The sequence below is a fragment of the Panthera pardus genome, unplaced genomic scaffold, assembly GCF_024362965.1.
Source record: "Panthera pardus isolate Hobbes unplaced genomic scaffold, ASM2436296v1 HiC_scaffold_13, whole genome shotgun sequence".
Taxonomy (NCBI): domain Eukaryota; kingdom Metazoa; phylum Chordata; class Mammalia; order Carnivora; family Felidae; genus Panthera; species Panthera pardus.
Window position 1 is genome coordinate 145,943,305 of NW_026526688.1, and position 21,653 is coordinate 145,964,957.

The 21,653-nt window shown below is 33.9% G+C and overlaps 1 protein-coding gene across 5 annotated transcripts in view; it reads left to right on the forward strand.

The window, feature by feature from the left end:
• Positions 1–21,653, forward strand: part of ANKRD17 (ankyrin repeat domain 17) — a 163,066-nt gene that overhangs the window by 113,361 nt on the left and 28,052 nt on the right. For all 5 annotated transcript variants that reach the window (XM_053901487.1, XM_053901488.1, XM_053901489.1 and 2 more), the window contains 8 exons: positions 4,143–4,254; positions 4,405–4,550; positions 8,941–9,083; positions 9,629–9,842; positions 10,356–10,531; positions 11,674–11,836; positions 14,160–14,255; positions 15,487–15,603. In XM_053901487.1, coding sequence (XP_053757462.1) covers positions 4,143–4,254; positions 4,405–4,550; positions 8,941–9,083; positions 9,629–9,842; positions 10,356–10,531; positions 11,674–11,836; positions 14,160–14,255; positions 15,487–15,603 — 1,167 coding nt within the window. The remainder of the gene's footprint in view (positions 1–4,142; positions 4,255–4,404; positions 4,551–8,940; positions 9,084–9,628; positions 9,843–10,355; positions 10,532–11,673; positions 11,837–14,159; positions 14,256–15,486; positions 15,604–21,653) is intronic.

The following is a 21,653-nucleotide window of genomic DNA, read 5'->3' on the forward strand; positions in this document are numbered from 1 at the left end:
CTTTTTATCTTAAGTATGAACACTGATTTTAATTATATTAACCTGGTAAATTAGATTATAGAAAATAGGTCCACCACCTAGATGGCATCTTTTCTTTCTTTCATCTTTGCATCTTTTCAGCATGTTTCCTTGGCCATAGGGCATATTTACGTCAATTCTTAATTTAAAGAAAAACAAAACAAATGTTAATTTTTTTAAACCTTCAGCGTATAAGTGTCTTTTAAAATATGCTAATGAGTCTTCACATGATCATACTTTAAACTCATTTAATTGATCATTATATGCAGAAACTAATATTTTTAACAAGGATGAACAGGAATCATGTTCAATTTCTGGAACTTGAAGAATGCTGAAGATGAGAGTTTTCACTCTTTATAAGGTTCCCCAAATCTTACATTCTATAACTAAAAATTACCTTTGGTGTGTAAGTATGTGCCACAGGCTCTCTACCTCTCACATAATGATTTTACTGAATCAAGTTTGTCAGGATATATTTGTTTTTATTCGTTTTGTTTGGTTTTGGTTTTGGTTTTGGTTTTTTTGTTTTGTTTTGTCTTGTTTTAAGTAAGTTCTGTGCCCAGCGTGAAGGTTGAACTCACGACGCCAAGATCATGAGTTGCATGCTCTAGTGACTAAGCCAGCCATGTGCCCCTTTCCTGAATATTTTTAATATATTTATATTAAGTTATATCTATCTACCTATATATATAATTTATAGATATAATTTATTTATATATAAAGTAAATATATAAAATATATATAATAACATTTAATATATTTTAATAGCATATACTGTGCTGTTATCAACATTTACTTTAGGAAACATCAATAAATGATAGTTTGAAGGAATTATTTGAGACTTTTACTGTATCTTTTTTCATAACATAGCTCCAATCTTTATTTTGCTGGAATGGCATAACAAAATTTGTATCTGGGTACTGTTAGATACAGAAATTAGTAATCATGTAGAAACTTTTAAGAACTATAGGTTTTATATGAAACAGTACATCTGGTTGAAGGTTAGAGTTGAATACTGGTAAATTAAATATTTTCTGTATTTATTGTGTGAAATAACATAAATCCATGATTATCTTTTAAAGAGGGTAGACATTAAGTTTAACTTATATGTCAGGACTGAAATGATAAAGTATGTAAAATTATGTTTTGCCTTTAATGGATAAATATAAATATCTTTTGGATATTTTTCCCTTGTTGGTTTTGCAGTATGGAGAACAGTTTCATCACAATGATTTAATGAGAAATATTAAAGAGACCAGGAAAAATGAGTTAATAGTGGTATGCAGTATGCTGCCATTAAAGCATTCTTCTTTCAAATGCATGCATTCTACTTGTTTATGTGAAGTTTTAAGCAAGTTATTTATTATTTAACTGATTATTGTCATTATTCCCTGATAATTCTCATTCTTCCTAAATGCTTGTTGTTTTTTTTTTTTTAATCTTTTTTGTATTTTATGTGCTACCTCTGACATGTTTAGAGAATGAGAGATTTGGGATTATGAAGGTTATGGAAGTCTAAAAAAAGCTTAGCCCTTGAAGTCCTAATAATTTTCAAAGTAATTTAATTATGTAGGTAAAATTAATAGATATATTTCCTTTTTTATTTTTTGTTTATTTTTACAGACCGTTCAGGTATATTTTTCACCTATATCCCAGCTCATTAAAAGTTGCTTTTTCCATTAGTATTGCATCTGTCTTATGATTCCTTCTTATTTTTCATTCCTACATAATTGAATAGTCATGTTGATAATTTACATAATATTTTTACATTGAATATAATTTTAGCATTTTTATAAGAATAGAGTCATCATAACAACATCTGTTACATACAAAATTGTATATTTTATGGTATCATAGGCTAAATGGAAATTTTCTTTAGAATGTAGACCTGAATGAGCTTTTAACAAAGCTTTGGGCATCTCTCTCCCTTTCAGGTTTCTCTTAGATATAGATACATGACAATGTGTGTGACTTCTTAGCCAGTGTAATATAACATGACTTTAGTGATACATTGCCTTTCAGAAAGTCATCAACCTATATTGTTAACATTATTTCCTTGATGAGTAATCTTGAAAACACCTATTTTTTTTTTCTTTGCCTTATTAATCATTGTTAATTTTAACCCAGACTTTTGCTTCAGTTAATTTGTTTCTTGAGGTATTACAAATCAGGATAGTGTTTCTTACCGTTTGGGGATTGTGTAGGTGTGTATTAGGAAGGTGGAAACCTCACTTCAGAATCTTTAAATTCTTTCATTATTGTCTTTAGAAGATTATCGTAAGATATTAATGAAGTTGCCCACTCTTAAGTTCCCCAAGGAATTTGACAAGCCCTCTTTTCTTAGCTTTAAATATTTTTCCTTCAACTCTCATAATACCTTGTTTATATTTCTTTCATAGTTTGAACTTAAATTTTCCCTTTGCTGTAATCACTAAGCTCCTAGTGAGCAGGGACTGTATTTATTTATCTTTGTCAACCCTGAAGTACCTAACAGAGTACTTTGAACATAAAAGGTGCTTAATAAATGTCAGTTGAGCTGATGTTTTATAATGTGGGAAAAAACCAATATTTTACTAATCCACTAAAATTTCCCATGCTGATCTTTTTCAAATTTTGTTTGTTCAGTTTCTATTTAAAATTGGCACCGCTTTCCTAAATTACTCTTTTAACCCCCAGAAACTCTTAGAAACCTAATAAACTTCATCATAAAGTGGACTCTTCATCATAAAGTTGACTCTTCTGATGGTCTGTACACTAACAGAGAGAGCATATAAGGCAGAGAGACTTAACATTATATTGACCTCCATTGGCCGTGCCATAGGACTGCTTTATGATGGGGAAAGGAGGATTTCGATATCCAGGATCTCCTTGGTTTTTTAAGCCGATCCTTATCAGTTATTAGCTTGTGTGACCATTGGAAGGTTATTTCTCTGAGGCTTTGTCTCTTTTTTTCTGAAATCAAACATAATAATTCCTTCCTTATAAACCTGAAATGAAGATCAAATACTATTACACAGTCAGAGCGGTCACTCATTTAAGTATTCATGTCCTTCTTCATTGTTGTAGTTGGTGCATCTCTCCCTTGTGGCCATCCCTGATCTCTGCAGTCAGTAGCTCTGCTCTCTGCCAGCCTCTTCTGCAGAGCAGCTTTTGCGGTCTCCCTCTTCATCACTGACTAGTAGGCTTTTTCTTATTTCTTGACTCTATCGATTTTGCCTTTTGTCTCTTGTTATTCTTTTTTTTTTATGACAGAGTTTGGTTTTTAGAGTTATTGACCTTCTGGGAGAAAATGCCATTTCTTTTTGTATTTGTTACATAAATATAATAAATGTTATATAAATATGTAAACATAATAAATATATATTTCATATATGTAGTCGTTTGTTTTATTAGTAATAGTCTTTGAATCTGTAATCCCGTATAGCTGTTGTCATTCATGTAACTTAACTATCATTTATTGTTTCCTAGGCAGAGCATCACTTAGTGTTGATAATCTAGAGTACTCTTGTAGTACTTTCCTCTCTAGTAGTCTGCCCCATGAATTCCAGCCATCCTGACCTCTCCAAACTCTGCCTTTTCAACTCAGGGAGATTGACAGACTGTGTTTGGGTACCCAGTCTGCCCTGAAGCCTTGAAACTCCAGGCAATAAGTTGAGTTAATCATTTCTGTCCTCCGAGATCACTGCCATCCATGCACTGCCTCTCTAAACACGATCATTTCAAATAGTTTGCCCCCTCCCCCCTTTTTTTTTTGGTTCTTTGAGATAGGAAAACAAATCTTGTCTGTGCTGTTGTATGCTACTCCATTAATGGCTAGAAGTAAAAGTGAGTCCAACAGTGTTTAATTTAATCATGTAGTTGTAAATAGCATATGGGTGGAAAATCATACTTTTTTTTCCTTCATGCCTGCTTTAAGAATTGCCCATAAAGTTCAAATGTTATTTTGTAGCCTTTACAAAATCACACGTTAGCCGCTGATGGAAAAAGAACAACTTAAGACCCGAATGTTTGATACAGTAGAATGGTACATCTGTCTCTGTATTTGGTATAAGTATATATTATATAATTGATGCTGTCATTTGAAAATTATTTAATAAGCTAATCAAAAAATAATTTTTTTATAGACTGAAAGTAATCATGATACGGCGCTAACACTTGCCTGTGCTGGTGGTCACGAGGAACTGGTACAAACACTGCTAGAGAGAGGAGCTAGTATTGAGCACCGAGACAAGAAAGGTAGGGCTTACTTCTGTTAATTTTTTTTTTCTGGAATATTTGTATTCTGTGAAGAAATACTGCTTCTAGTCCTATTGTGATAGATATAATGGAAAACACTATTGTTCTTTTGCTTAGCATGTAGTGAGAAGATCATTATTTTTCCTCTAGGTTTTACTCCACTTATCTTGGCTGCTACAGCTGGTCATGTTGGTGTTGTGGAAATATTGCTGGACAATGGTGCAGACATTGAAGCCCAGTCAGAGAGAACCAAGGACACACCGCTATCTTTGGCTTGTTCTGGGGGAAGGCAGGAGGTAACGTTTTCTCCATTGTAATAATTGTCCATCTGTTTTTAGCAAATATATGTTTTAACTTTTATGATTTGATGGTAATAGAGGATTGGCATCTGGATTTATCACAGTAACTGTCCTTTTGCTAATAGATAATAATTTCAAGTATCAGTGTTAGCATAAGCTATCGTGTCAGAAAAATCATGTTTATTATTCTGTTCCTCTGAAAGTAGTATCTGCCGTAGGAATCCCTGTGTGTTGCATTCAGGCTAAGGAAATGATTAAGGCATTCCCAATCAAATCTGTAAACTCCTCATAAGCAGGGCCTATAATCATTCATCTTTTCCTATCCTAGAGTACCTAGCATGAAAGGTACTTAAGCTCAGCTTCTTTTGCTCTCTATGTATAAGATTAGTAGGGAATTAAGAGCATTCAGTTTTTAGTTGTTCTTTTCATCTTCCCCCATTCCTCAAATCTGGAAGAAAGGTTCTCGGGTAAGATTGTATGATCTTTTCATTTTTTTTTAAGGAAAGTAGAACAGCTGGTGTGATCAGGTATAGGCGTAAGAAGTTATAGCTTTACACCCATGTGTGTTTTCTGGCATTTAATGAGCAGCTGGGCAACCTAATGTTTTAAATCTGTTTTTTAAATCCAGTTGTAAGGATTTTGATTAGCCAGTTGTGCTGTCTCTGTGGACTGACAACTTTTCAATTAGGGAGTTGTTGAATCTCAGATTTAGGAAGTACCCTGGGTTAACCAGGTCAGTGTCTTACTCAGTTTAGAAATCTTTTACTTTTTTTTTTTTTGCCATCCTATTATAAAGTTCTCCTAATTATCAGACCTGAATTATGCCTTCCCTAAGTTTCCCCACTATTCTTAATTCTGTTCTTTGATTAATTGAAAGAGGTTTATACTCTCTTATATCTACAGATATTTGAGGCTGTATTTGCCAGTTACCTGTTCTCTATTTGAAGTGTACCCTATTCTTTTGATTATTGGTTTGAGGATATCTTTTCCAAATCCTTCAACTGGCTGTTCTATCCATTATGTCAGTATACCTTCTGAAATACTCTATCTAAAATTACTCTGGCCAGGGAGGTGGTAGGTTATTACTTCCCTATTTGTGCAAAACCAAACTGCCTCCCACCCTTTGCCTATCATAACACATCAGGTTATATTGAACTCTAGTCAGCTAAACCCACTGGAGTTTTTAGTAAACCAGAAGATAAAGATTTTTAAGAGGTAGAATAATCCTTGTGCAGAAAGAATGGAAAATCTAATAAAATGGTACATGTATATAGAAAGATAGGAATTAGTGATCCTTTATCTTGTGGATTAAAAAGAATTGGAGCCTAGTGATAATAGTCTTTTTTTTTTTTTTTATACAATTGTTGCTTTGGCCAATTTATAATTTTTAAATTTATAATTTTTGCTCCTTTATATTTGGAATAGATTATAGGTGTGTGGATAGTTAGACACACTTTCTAGAGATGTTTTGCGTAGGAGACAACAAAGAATGTGTTTCTACTGTGCTGTTCCTTCTGGTTGATAACGTGAATACATTTGTATTGTTTCCCTTCCTGCATTCCATAGTAGAGGTGATTGGTATATTAAAAGGATTTTAACCCAAATAATAGGAAGTAAATAGTGAAAAAATAAGCTACTTAATTTGATAAATTATCTCCACCACATCAGAAAATGTAGAGATTCCTATTAATCTCAAGTTGAAATGGTATGGCAGAAAATTTTGCAATTAATAACAACATTAAATTGAAAAACTTAGTTGGGAATGAAAATGGTTCTGTTTTGGAATATGATGAAGGTAAAATTTTGATATAACTGAAATTTTCAATCATTGTATAGCTTGAAATAATACTTGCTTCATAAAATAACAATTTTTTCAGTGTTGAATCAAAAAAGAAGTCAGTTGATTTCCTTCCTTTCAAAGCAGTATTAAAGCCTACAGCTTACTATAATCTTTGAGTATTTATTGCTTTCTGGGAATAGACCATTCCCTTTGAGAGATAACTAAGCTCAGTTATCTTTGTGTAATGGAATTAATAACTTTAGAAATTTGATTAGGGTTTTCTACTTTCTTGCTTAAGGGACTCTGTAAAATTTAGCCTAATACCATTTTTTGGTCTTGTGTTTATAACCTTGTCACATAAGCCACCTACTGTTTCTGGCTCTAAAAGCAAAAAAGTGATGGACAGAAAGTCATAATCTAAAATTAGTCACAGCTTTATTCCTATGAGGAAAGTTTTAGCTTGTATGTTAAGATAAAGCACTGTTCATTAACATTTATTTGTTATTTCCTAGTTAGTATTGTAGGATATTTTACTAATACTAAGTGCAAGGTAGGGGCTCCTGGGTGGCTCAGTCGTTAGAGCGTCTGACTTCAGCTCAGGTCAGGATCTCGCAGTTTGTGAGTTCGAGCCCTGTGTCGGGCTCTGTGCTGACAGCTCAGAGCCTGGAAGCTGTTTCAGATTCTGTCTGTGTCTCCCTCTCTCTGCCCCTTCCTCACTCATGCTCTGTCTCTCAAAAATGAATAAATGTTAAAAAAAAAAATTAAAAAACAATACTAAGTGCAAGATAAGAGCTATGATCTTGGACAATCCTTAACTTTTCTCTGCCTCATTTGTAAAATGAAGGTGAAAATACTAGCACTTGTGTCAAAGAGTTATTTTGTGCATTAAATGGCATAATGGACAAAAGACGCTGATAAGTACTTAAATAAATGGTAAATGTTTTTCGGCTATCAGGGAATGTAAATTAAAACCCCAGTGGGTTACCACCACACACCCAACTAGAATGGCTAAAATTATAAAGACTGGCAATACCAATTTTGCCAACGATGTGGAGCAACCAGGACTCACTTATTATTGGTGGGAGTATAAATGGTATAACCACTTTAGGAAAAGGTCTGGCAATTTCTTATAAAACTGAACATACACCCAGAAATTCTACTAGGTGGAACCCATGAGCAATGAAAATGTATTTCTGGAGGAATGTTCATAACAACTTTATTCAAATTTACCAAAAACTAGAGACAGCAAAGCTGTTTATCAGTAGGAGAATAGATCACCTATAGTATATTCATATAATGGAATGGTATGCAATACCCGCATATGACTTTCAAACACTGATTTCATCTATATGAGGATTTAAGATAGATGAAATTAGTCTATAGGTGAGACTGACTGGGAAAGGGGCATGAATAAATAACAGGATTTAAATTACATTAGTTTTGGGGTGCCTAGGTGGCTCAGTCAAGTGTCTAACTCTTGATTTGCCTCAGGTCATGATCTCATGGTTGTGAGATTGAGCCCATGTAGGGCTCAAGATTCTCTCTCTCCCTCTCTCTGTCCCTCCCCTACTCATGCCCTTTCTCTTTGTCCATAAAAAAAAAAAAAAAATTATTAGGGGCCCCTGGGTAGCTCAGTCTGTTGAGCATCTGACTTTGTCTCAGGTCATGAACTCAGGGTTTGTGAGTTCGAGCCCTGCATTGGGCTTGCTCCTGTCCGTGCAGAGTCCTCTTTGGATCCTCTGTCCCCCCCCCACTCTTTGCCTCTCCCCAGCTCACGCCTTCTCTCTCAAAAATAACCATTAAAAACAAAGTATTAAAATTAAAAAAAAAAATTACATTAATTTTATGCATTTGTCAGTACTCAGTGAATATACACCCAAGTTTTGTGCATTGGTTGTAAGTTATATATTTTACCCCCAAAAAATTTAAAGCAAGTAATATTCTAGATAATGACACACATGCTAATGCACTTAAGGGAAATTGCAGGTGTCCATTTTACTTTGAAATGAGATGCATCAGAAAATGGACAGATGAAAGATGTAATAAAGTAAGTGTAGTAGAATATTAATGGTAAAATCTAGGTAGCAAGTATATGTAAATTTCTTAAGCTTTTCCATATGTTTAAAATTTTTCATAAAATATTGGGAAAAATAAATATTACTTTTATTCCAAGTTTTTAAACATTGTTATTGATGATAAGTTTAAAAAAATATTTTTAAATCATTATAAATGAAAAAATCTTATTCTGTTTTACCACTATGTGATGAAATAACAGAGAAATGCTAATTGCTAAGATAGCATTGCACAACAACACACTGAGATCCAGCAGATCTGAGACCCTGGTCTTTCATGAACACACTGTGCCATTTTAACAAATTCCAAAATGGATTTTTTTCCCCCCAAAATGGATTTTAATTGAAAAGCCTGCTTTCTGTTGGCTTGTAAGAGCTCTTGCTATCATTTGAAGCTGATTTTGTGCAAAGGATTAAAAAAAGGACTTTCCTCTGTTTTGTTATACGATATACCAGAAAAATAAATCAGAAATACACACTTTGCAAATTGTTTCACCATAAGAAGAAAACACAACTTTTCCTCTTTTCTTTTCAGGTGGTGGAGCTGTTGTTAGCTCGAGGGGCAAATAAAGAGCACAGGAATGTTTCTGATTACACACCTCTAAGCCTGGCTGCTTCTGGTGGCTATGTGAACATTATCAAAATATTACTAAATGCAGGAGCTGAGATTAATTCTAGGCAAGTTTTATTCTCTCTCTATAAGCCCCTTAAGAGTGTTATGACAAAGCTATTTGTAGAATACTTGTATTTCTTATGCCATATTTAGAAAATGCCTTCATTACAAGTTTAGAATCCAAATTGTTAGAGATTTTTAAGATCAATTTTATTTAAGTATTTAAAACTATTTCTATTGATATAGAACTTGAGAAACCATCACTTACTCTATTTCTTATGGTACTAAAAGTAAACACAGTTTTTATGCTTTAGGATGGAAAGCCCATCTTAATAATCACTTAATAATTTAATAGTTACTTTTCAGCCCAAGTCATTATGTTGGATGAGCTACAGAAAGTAGTCTAGGTCTAGGTGGTAAAAGATTTCTAATGGAGTCTTGGTAGTATCTCATAGACTTACTAGGGCTGAGAAAAATTATTATTTTAAATAGTCCTGCAAACTAAAGAATCAAATCCTGAAATAGAATTCTATAAAATTCATCCAATTTTTTCTGGGACATTTAAATTTTATATCTTTTCCTTTTGTTCTCCCCATACCTCCACCCCCAGAACTGGTAGCAAATTGGGCATTTCTCCTCTGATGTTAGCAGCTATGAATGGGCATACAGCTGCTGTTAAGCTCCTGTTAGACATGGGCTCTGACATAAATGCTCAAATAGAAACCAATCGGAACACTGCCCTTACCTTAGCCTGCTTCCAAGGAAGAACTGAAGTGGTTAGTCTTCTGCTTGATAGAAAAGCAAATGTGGAACACAGAGCTAAGGTAAGAAAAATCTGAGATTTATACATGGATTTATTTATTGCTTCGATATTTAAGGTGTACAGTAGCATTACGCTAATTATAATTTTAGTATTTTCTTGTAACATATATCTTACATATGTATTTAATCAGAAATCATTCTGTGTACTCAGTCAAGCGTTAACTCTTGAAAATACTTTAACACTAAATTTTTATAGGTAAAAATGACATACTAGGGTTATCAGCTAGAAAATACATACTTTATGAAAGAGAAGAGAGGAAACATTTATCAGTGTCAGTTATATGCCAAGTGCTTGCATCTTGGCAAGTTTTTTTCACAAGTTTTTTTCACAATAAATTGACATTAAGTAGAATCATCTTTCTGGATCACACTGTAACTCAGGCTGTAGTGTCAGTGCTGAAATTTAGTTGTGACTCTTTGTAGCAACTATATCAAGTTGCTCCCCAGGTGGTTCTTTAAACATTTTCGCTCTTTTCAGTCTCTCATGTGTTGCTTTTATTTTTCGCTAAACCTAGACTGGCCTCACACCACTCATGGAAGCTGCCTCTGGTGGATATGCAGAGGTGGGCCGAGTTCTTTTGGATAAAGGTGCTGATGTTAATGCCCCTCCAGTGCCCTCTTCGAGAGATACAGCTTTAACCATAGCAGCAGATAAAGGGCATTATAAATTCTGTGAGCTTCTCATTGGCAGGTATGATGTTATCATGCCCTTCATATGTGACTATGGTGTTACTAGTGATTACTATTCTCTCTGGGCAAATTGTACTATTAAAATATCAAATGTGGTTACTTCTGTAAACTACAATTGCATGTTTTGTTTTATTTTTTACACCTACTTCTGTTATTTCCCACCTATCTAGAGCTATGCTACGTTGTCTGATTTATTTCAGTGCAACCTAGAAGTACTTCTCTTCTTCCTTTCTTGGGTGTGTATACACTTTTAAAGTACTATAATACGCTATTGGAACATCCAGCTGTTGGCCTGCGTATTCACATCTCCGACACAGTTTGAGTTTTCCAGAGAGTTATTGCTGGAAATCTTAAAAATCTAGCAGCAATCTAAGATTTTGTTGTTGATTTTGTTGTTGTTTTTTTTTAATTTGTTTATATTTTGTTTTTGTTTTTAATAGCAATTAGGGCTTTTAAGTGACAGTTACAGAATTGTTCAAGGTATCAGACAGGATCCAGGGGAATTCCTGCTTTCACTCACTTAGAAGTTCCTGCCAGTCTTCCAAAGATGCTTGCCAGCTGAATTGGATTTCTTGCTTTAACAGTCTTAAAGACATTTGCATGGTATCCTAAGCAGTAGTATTTAGTAGTGGCAGCTATCACCTGTTATTCATCATGAGTCTTACTATGATGCCCACTGAGTGCTAAATCTGCATGTTATTTTTAGATTCATTCTTTTCTGAAGCCACATAATAAAAAATACATAAATACAAGTGATCTGAAATAGATACAAGTGCCTTGTAAGATACTGTTTATGTCTCTTGCATACTGTTTGTTTAATGTATTGATAATGCTATTAACAGGATGTACTTATATTTTTCACTAAATAAAACTTCACATTTTCTCAGGATTGAAACCCAGAATTATGCAGTCATTAAAATAAGAAAAGCAATTATTAGTATACAGTTGTTTTTTAATTTGAAGACTTTTAAATTTGATGGTTAGAAATTCCTTGTAATTTTGAGAGAAAAATGTATTTAAGTCCTTGAATATTATATCTAATATTTCACTTTTACAGAATATTTTTCATATGTTAATAGTTGATTTTTATCGTTATCTGTGTCATTCCATTTATTTTAAACAATACCTGTGTCATTCGTTTAGGGGAGCTCACATTGATGTACGTAATAAGAAGGGGAACACTCCATTGTGGCTAGCAGCAAATGGCGGACACCTTGATGTGGTTCAGTTACTAGTACAAGCAGGTGCAGATGTGGATGCAGCAGACAACCGCAAGATAACTCCTCTGATGGCAGCATTTAGGAAGGTAGAAGTCTTTCATCCTCATTCACTTGGATGTTTTTCGACTTTTCTGGATATGTATAGTTTAGTGATTACTAAAGAGTCTCATTTTAGGATTTAGCGGTAGTGATGAAAGCAGTAAAATAATAAGCAAATAATCACTGATGGCAACACTGAAAGGTAGACACAGGTATCCCAGAAAAACCATTAATATTACCCATATTGATAAGTTAAGCTAAGTAAACTTTTAAAAAGTAGTTCTAAGTAGTATTTCCAAAATCTAGTTGCAATCTTAATCTTTCACACAAAATGTAAATCCAGTTAAAAGTAACTAATTACTTATGGATGAATGTTTTCTTGTATTAGCACAGCAGGGAAAAAATTAACTTAAATTGGTTTTATTTTTAATCATTTGCTTTAATTACTAGGAACAAGAGAATTCTATAATGAAAACCCAGCCACCAATATTTTGAAATGCCTGAAGATCAAATGAACTACATTCAGAAGTAGAAATAAATTTTGTGAAAAGAGAAACTTTGTTTCTCTTCCTATAATGCATAGCACAGAGTGATTTAATAATTTGGTTGGTCTCTTAAATTCAGCTTTAATTTGTTACTAGGAAAACTGGATTACTGTTCAGTGTTTAAAATTCAAGTTTTGTCATTTTGAGACAGGTAGGTAAAATCCCTTGGTAGGTTCCAAATTATTTTGTTGTATTGAAGATTTTAATATATAAATTGCAAGAAATCATATTTCTTCTTTTTTTTCTTATTATTCTCTCTGTCTGTGCTTTGTACCACCTCGTCCCTAGGTATTCTAGACTGCCTAGACACTGAATCTCTTGTTATTTCCTCTTTCTTTCTCTTTCTCTTCCTCTTTCTCACTATGTCTTCTCCAAGCAAGGTAACATATCATTCATCTTCCTAACCACTCCACTATATTAGTATCCTCTTCTAGAACTTTTTCCTCCCTTCAGTCTCTGTCATCCTTTGAAACGCAATGTTAGTTTGTTAGTCAAAACCAACATAATCTGGTGCCGTTAGAGCTCATCCTCTATTTTGAATTTCTGATGTGGAGTCTTCTCCTTGCTTGGTCTTTTGTTTGTTACGGTCTCTTACGTCACCATTGTTCTCATCTCAGAAATACCCATATTCTTCATTATTTTTCCAGACTTATTCATTCTTTGTGTATCGTTTAAATCTCCCATTCTACAAAAACACTTCCAATCCTATTTGAGCTCACAGCAGGACATTTAATCCTCTAAACATTGTAGAAGTTCTACAATCTGTTATTTTTATCGTTCATTTTGACAAAAATTATCTTGTTACTACTCTATCACGCATATGTCTTCTCTTTCCAAATAGGCTTAATTCCTTAAGAACAGTGTTTATCTTTTATATTCTTTTGTATTCATCCCATTATTTATTTTTTAGTATTTACCATGTGTTACTGTAATGGTTGGCCTATTACATTGTACAGAGTACAGCAGTTGCATTTTTTTTTTGTTTTTAAAGAAATATATGATTTAATAAGAGGGAGTAAGATCCACATACAAAGTCAGGTAACTGTGAGGTGTCCCATATAATTTAAATACCATAGAAGTGTTGGCAAGTTATCAAGAAATGATGTAAATGGCATTGAACTATTCATTAAAAGATAGGAATAGGAATAGTTTAAAAAGATGTAGATGAAAAGGAAGAGATAGGGAAATATACTAAATATAAACAGTCTGTTTATCAAAACTAGCTAATTCATAGGAATTGTGTTCAGAGAGCAATAGTATAGATTGGAGAAAGTTAGAGTCTCTTGAGTCCTGGTCTAAAAGTTTTGAGCTTTACTTAGTGAACTGGGTTACAGTGAATAATATAATCATAGCTCATGCTTTAGGAAAGTGTATCTTATTTCTTTTGTACTACTAGTATAGTGTTATGCTTTTAGTTTTTATCTGAAAGAACAAAATTGTTATTTCTATTCTTTCAGGGCTTAGAATTGAAATAGGATGCTCACGTATGAATTAACTAGAAACAAATGAACTTTTTTTTTTTCTTCCAGACATATCCCCATTTCTTCATACTAATTTTTGGCTTGTTGGCTTTTCATTCAGTGTTGTTTAGAATTTTAGATCAGGTTATTCTGTACTGTTTTGGAGGGGTGGGATGAGAATGAACAGTGTAGATTTAACTTATCAGAACCAAAGTTTGTCTCTTTTTCATTTACAGTGCAAATGATATCTAAGACTTTATTCTGTGGCACTGATGTCAAAGTAATCTTAGTTAAGACAAGACTATAGATTTACTGAATCCTGTTAAGAGTCTGTTTTCAATCTGATATTGGTATCTGTTTTTTAGGGTCATGTGAAGGTGGTGCGCTACTTAGTCAAAGAAGTCAATCAGTTTCCATCAGATTCTGAATGCATGAGATACATAGCAACCATCACTGATAAGGTAATAATAGTGATTAAGTTCATCTCAGTATATGAGCTAGGGATCTCATTTGGTTTTTTTGTAAGTGTGTGTGTGTATCTCACGCTAAGAAAAAAGTCTTAGTCTAAGCAATAATGTGTGATATGTAATAGTTTTCATTTATCTAGTATTTGGGAATGCAGTATTGTATTTAAAAGGTGCTTCAGATTATTCAGTTACCTAATGAAGCAATAAAACATTCTCTAAGACCTAACTAAAACTGAGCATAGTACTTTTTATAGTCATGGGCAAGGAAACTTTATGTTTTCGATATAATATAAAAGTTGGAGTAATTATCAGCTTAAGAATGAATTGGCTAGGATTTTTGCCGAAAAAGTAGAGAAAGTGAAATAAATCCTATTAGAGATCTAATTGAGATGTTCCCCTGGTGATGTTTTAATTTGGGGTTTATACTAACATTTGACTAAAATCCTAAGACATGTGTCTGAAAATGCAAAGAGGTCAATAAATCTAAAAATGTCTTGCTCAGCAGTCATTACATAATAGTGATCACTTTTTTTTCATGAGTTTTATTTAACATAGCTAATTCATGGTCTCGCCCGCCTTTACATTTCTCTATGATAATTAACATTCCTGGATACCACTGTTTTTTGTTTTTTGTGGGATTTTTTTGGAGGGGTGGGGAGATTAAAAGTAAGGCTTTCGTTGAATAGGGAAATAGCCCTTTCCTGTTAAATAGTATGTCCCGAGAATGAAATCACTGAGAAAAGTATGTAAGTACCCATGTCTGTGATTTCTTTAAGTGTGATTCTTGCACAGGAAGTTGTAGCAACAAAGCTTAAATACTTGAAACAGTTCCCGTCAATGAAGTTCTTTAATTTTTTAAACCCATTTTCTTTGTTGACGTTGACCTTTCCCTTCAGCCCATTAACCAGCTGGCATAAATTATTGAAGCTGTGTTTGCTATATGATTTCTTACATTGAAATTTTAGGAATGAGTAATTTTAGTTTCCAAAATACCAGTCACATGGATGTTATTTTGAAGGACAGTAGAGGCTCTTTGCTTGTGTAACTTAAAAAACATATACCATTTAGATTATGGTTTTGTTTTTACCCTTTTTTGCCCTACCACTGATGTTTATTGCTTATATGTTCATTCAAGTACCTTAATTAAATATCTTTGTGTTTTCAGGAGTCTCTCTAAATGTGAATTGTGTTTTGAGGCTGCAAACATCTTAATTTTTTATTTTAGGAGATGCTGAAGAAGTGTCATCTTTGTATGGAATCAATAGTACAAGCCAAAGATAGACAGGCTGCTGAAGCAAACAAAAATGCCAGCATTTTATTAGAAGAGTTAGACTTGGAAAAGGTAATGATAACCTTTACATGTGAAAAATACCAACTTTTTTCCTTTTCCTTCTCCCTAATTTGTAATCTGTTATCTTTTATTTTTCTTTCATTTTGTCTTTTGTTTTTGGTTTAAATTATGTACATGTTTTTCCCTCAAGTTTGGTTCAAATTGAATTATGACTATCTTAAATATCATTAAAAGAATTTTCTTTGTAATCAAATTAACTAAATTTTATTATAGGAATTGCATTCATCTGGAAGTCAGAAAACCTAGCCTCTAATAATCAAGTTGAGTCTTAACGAATGAATGATCTCTTAATCCCCATCCAAATTGATCTTTCACTGATCCTTGTAATTTGTTGCCAGCAGATTTATCAGAGTACCAAATGCATTACCAACACATAACCAACCAGTGAGTTACAGCCACTTGGTAGAATGTTTAATGAGTTCATTTTTTAAATGGATGATTTCTTTTGTACTTTTCTCTTTCAGGCAGAACAACATCATTCCCACCTATTCTCACGGGCAGTAAAATACTCCAAACAACATTTGGTTTTGACAGTCCCATAGTTCCTTCTTTCTCCCCCTTCCTGTCAATAACTCTGCATTCTGGAATGTAATGCAAATAGTAATCACAGCAAGAAAAGAGTTGGTTGACATTGAATATTATGGAATACATTCTGCCATATTTCATCTTTTTTAAAAAGGTTAAAAATGCTTCAGATTTAATATTACTGTTTAAATTTATAAAGGATATAGAGTGATAATTTTAATCTTTTTGATTTGAGTCAGCTCCTTTTTTATTATACTTGCTGACTTTGTTAAACTGTGTATTTCAACTTACATAAACAAAATATGAATTATTCTCAACATTTTATTCTAATTTATTTATTTTTTTAAAGTTTATTTATTTTGAGAGAGAGAGAGAGAGACACTGTGCATGCACGAGCAGGGAGAGGCAGAGAGAGAGCGGGAGAGAGAGAGAATCCTAAGCAGGCTCTGTGCTGTTACCACAGAGCTGGACTCGGGGCTCAATCTCACAAACTATGAGGCCATGACCTGAGCTAAAACCAAGAGCCAGATGCTTAACTGACTGAGCCACCCAGGCACCCCCATTTTGTTCTAATTTAAATGTGAAAATACGCTATTATTTTTCAGAAAATATACTTAATACTGGAGGTTCTTCATTTTTTAAACTCTGGTTTAATTTCTGATCAAACAAATTCACTTTTTGGTCATTTTGAAATTTTAATTTTTTTTTTAATGTTTATTTATTTTTGAGAGAGAGAAAGAGACACAGAGTGTGAGCAGGGGAGGGCCAGAGAGAGGGAGACACAGAATCACAGCCCAGAGCCCACCGGGGCTCGAACTCATGAACTGCGAGATCATGACCTGAGCCGAAGTCGGACGCTTAACCGACTGAGCCACCCAGGCGCCCCATCCATTTTGAAATTTTAAAACAACATGAGCACATTGAGAGGTAGATAGTTATTATAACTATTACTTGACCTGTTTTCATATTCAGTTTTATCTAATATTTAATGCCTCTTAAATACCGAGCAAAATAATAGGGCCAATTTGTATGATAAAATGTATTATTTTCGTCTTCTCACTAAAAAAAGTATTACTCCCTTCCTCTTACAGATGGAGAAATTAAATCTATGGGAAGTAAATAACTTGATTAAGCTAGGGTAGGATTCGAACCCAGTTTTTTCCTTCCAAATTCCCAGGGTCCCACTCGTTCCTTAACTGACCATAACATACCTCTTAGTTCTTTTTAGTTCTTTCTTCACAAAGTATTATAATATCCTGTTTTTGCATTACTCTCCTATTTTTGCACTAGAATTCTTCTGTTTCTAAGTTATATTATGATACTTACTGGTTCTTTTTGCATTTTTATCAAATCTAGAAAGCATCCTTTCTACAACTGAGACATAAAAATCTGTTTTTAAATAAAATCTTTAATTTCTTCATGCCTTTGGTACTTACACATTACATTAAATACATCTAGGGACTTAGTGCATACCTGTAGATTATAGAGACAGGAGGCCATTTATAGGAGATATCTTTTTAAAGATATCTGTTCTCAGTCAACTTCAGTTTTTTTTTCTTTATTACAATAATGTGTTCAATTTAAAAACTGAAATATGCATAAAGAAAAACATGTCACCATTGTAAGATAACTAAAGCTAAAAACCTGGCATGGTAACAAAGTCTGCACTTCTGCAATTACTTACAAAGTCTTTTAAGACTGTATGTGATATGCCCACCTATAATATTTCTTACACCTCTGATCTTATTTTTTTATTACTTTTGGTCACTTTGCTCCATCCATACAGACCATCCTCTTCTGCTCTTCCTGTGACTTCTGCCTTGAATGTCGCTTCATTTGCCTCTTATTTTAGTCTCCCTTCCACAAACACTCTTGCTACTTTTCTTCCCTTCTTTATTTTCACTCTGTAACATTTGAAATGTATTTTATTTAGTTATCTTATTGGACTCTCTCTACCACTACAATGTATGCATCACAAAATGGTGCGTGGCATGTCATAGGCACTCAATAAATATTTCTTGAGCGAATGAATATTCGCACATATGGAGATGGTGATACTTTTTATTAAAAAGGGTCATGTGAACACATTGCTCTAATACTTGCTTTTTCCTCTCTCAGTAATTGATGGATATTGTCAGTTGTTAGTGATTTAAATAACTGTAGAATATATGCCATAGTAAGTTTGTTGCCAGTTTTTTGTCACTACAGGTAATGTTACTATAAAATCCTTATACATATTTCCTTATATTTTGGTGTTTTTATTTTTATAAAGTTTCTTCACTTGGGTCATATATTTTAAATTTGATATACTTCCAAAATATTTTCCTACTGTTATCAGCAACACAGGTGTCATTTTCTTGATTTCTTTCCAACATTTCTTAACCTTGATGTTCCAAGAGCCTCAGATTTAAAGTAAGTCAAAAGGAACTGCTTTCAAATGTCACTGCATATTTTTCCATAATATTAAAACTCAAACTAATAAATAATTCTTCATCATAAGTTAATTAGATGTAAATTGATTCTGCTGCATGCACTGATACTTTATAAACAATTTTGAATGGGGGCGGTGTAGAGGTAAAATTCTAGATTACACAGGAGGTACGTCTCTCCTAAACTCTACCCCAGTATTTCTGTTTGAAAAATTATCAGATTGGTATCTGATAGGGTTTGGTTCACTTTTTTCACTTATTATTTATGTCTGGGAAAATACCTTTTTCTTTTTTTATTCTTTTGCCTTTTGAGACACAGTATATTCTGGCTCCACCATTTCTGATTTAAGAACATCTTGGAGTTGGTCTTGTCTGGTCCAAGTTGAATGTTCTATATAGGTAATTTATTGCTTGTATAATAGTGCTTCTCTGATCAGCCTTTCTAATTTGAAAATTTTGGTTAATAGGTTTGTAAAAACTGCTGCTGAAAATACTGCCCATTATATTTATCAGATTCTCTTATCCTTGTTCAGTGAACATATATTTACTCAGCATTTATTATTTGGAAGAGTCCCTGCTTTGGAGCAGTTTAGCTGGTCAAACTGAGGACTTCTCTTACAGTTAATTGCTTGCTCTCTTAGGCAATTAACAACTAGGTTATACTCATGGCTGTTGGTATCCTAGTGGATACTGTTGATCTGCATTTTTGATATATTTCTTTCACCCTTGTACTTTATTACTTATTGTTTCTCCCCCTATCTTTTTCCTTATAAACTTGCATTACCTATGTAGGGTGTAGTTTTACAATATTCCTATTAGATATTTTCCATTGGGCTTTTTTGCCTATACCTGAAGCTTTTAATATGCCCATCCCATAATCTTAATTTTATACATTTCATTCTCTGATTATCTTTTCAGCTTTACTCCCTCTAGAATTCTACCTCCAACAATCCTGACAACCCTGCCTACCAAAAAATTTAGGATCCACTTCTACCACCCTTCACTGTTCTTTACTCTTTCTTTTATTTCACTCCCACCTGTAGCCTACTAACTAAACGTGTAGGAAAAAAACATTCACTTGATGACGAATTTTACTTTAAATGGGTGACAGTGAACCCTTTAATGCTACCTAGTATACTGTGCTTCCCTAATTTCATTCATTCTCCCACTTATCAAGACCACTATTACTTTCTCTCCTTTATCCTCACTTCCAATACATCTGCTCCTTTATCCTCAACTAATGACCTTACATTTTACAGTGAGAAAACTGAGCATCAAAAGTAAACTGTCAGACTTTTCCCCACCCATTTCCCCATCCACCAATTTCTACCCATATTCTTCCTCCCAGTTACTAAATAAACTTTTTTGTAACCAGCCCCATCTGTTGAACTAGATCTGGTCACCCTTACTCAAAAACATTGTGGCAATTTTTTTCTCTTTGTCCTATATCATTTTTCCTCTTCTTGTGGATCATTCTCATCTTCATACAAGCTTATTTCTCCAATCTCAAAAAACTTTTGATTCCTCCACTCCCTGTCTCCAGTTTTCAGCTACAAACTCATCCCTTTGCTTCCCTTTGCAGCCAAACAATAACAGCAAACTCATCTATTTTGGCTCTTTCCAATTCTTCCTTCTTTTTGAATGTACTCCTGTCAGGCTCCCACTCTCACAACTCCACCAAAACTACGCTTTTATGGTCTCCATTGACTTTCATGTAGCCAAACCCAGTGCTCAGTGCTCTATCCTCATCTCATGGAGCCAAATAATACCTGACCTACTTCTTCACTTGACCTCCATTGCACTACACACTCTTGGTTTTTCTCTTACCTCCCTGGATGTTCCTTCTGTGTCTTCTTTGCTACTTCCTCCTCTTCTCCTCTCTTAGTTGGCAAGCCCCTTGGCTCATTACATTATCATCTTTTTCCACTGGTTACCTCATCCTGCTTCTTAAATTTAAATAAATAACAGCTGATCCCAAAAATATATCTTTAGCACAGATATCTTCCCTAAACTCGTCTCATCTCCTACTAGTTACTCAACATGTCCATTTGGATACCAATTAGACATCTCATACTTGTTTCCGATGTCAACTCCTAATCTTTGCCCACCCTAGAGCCATAACTCTGTCTTGGAACTGCTTATGCTAAAAGCCTTGAGGTCATTATTGATTCCTCTCTATCCTCCATTGTCTTAGAAAATCTTGTTACCTTTGCCTTATAACTGTATCTAGAATCCTAGTCTCTTTTCATCACTTCTCACCCTGGTTCAAGTCATTAATATCATCTCTTACCTGTATTACCCAGTAGTTATTTAACTGACCTCCCTGATTCCCATTGCTCAGCAGTCTGTTCTCCATCCTCTTAAATCATTTAAATCAAATCTGACACTCTTGCTCAAAACCCTACAGCACTATTTCAGACTAAAAGATAAAGTCTTTGAGACACCAAGGTGATCAGACAGACCCTCTGATATTCTGTTGCAAAGTCATTTTTCTACTATTTTCAACCACAGGGGCCTGCTTGAACATACAGCTTATGTATTGGCTGTTCTCTTTGCCTGAAATATTTCAGATCTTTTAGATATTCACTTAAACTTTACCTTTGTGAGACTTAACACTGATTACCTATTTAAAGTCAAACCCCCTTACCCGTCCCCATATACATACTTCTCTTCCCCTTCTCCAGTATTATACATTGTACTTAACACCTTTTTGAAAACTAACATATTGTCATCTATGTGCCTCCCCCCAACTAAATGTTAGTTTTATAAGCTTCATGAGGGTAAGGATATTTTGTCTGGTTTACTGACTAGTCCTAAAAGATTAGAACCATGCTTAATATATAGCAGATTATCAATAGATTTTCCTTGGATCCTTCCCTTCCCTTCCCTTGAATACTCCTTGATCTCTTTTTCTGTTATTGGTGTCAGTACCTATGAGTCAGTAATGAAATCTTGATATCACTTTCAGCTGCTCACTTACCCTTGCTTCCCTTCCCGTTCACTACATCCATCAAATGAATTCATGTAGTAAATTAACTTAATCCAGCACCTGGCACATTTAAACCCTCTACATTTCGTCATCACCTT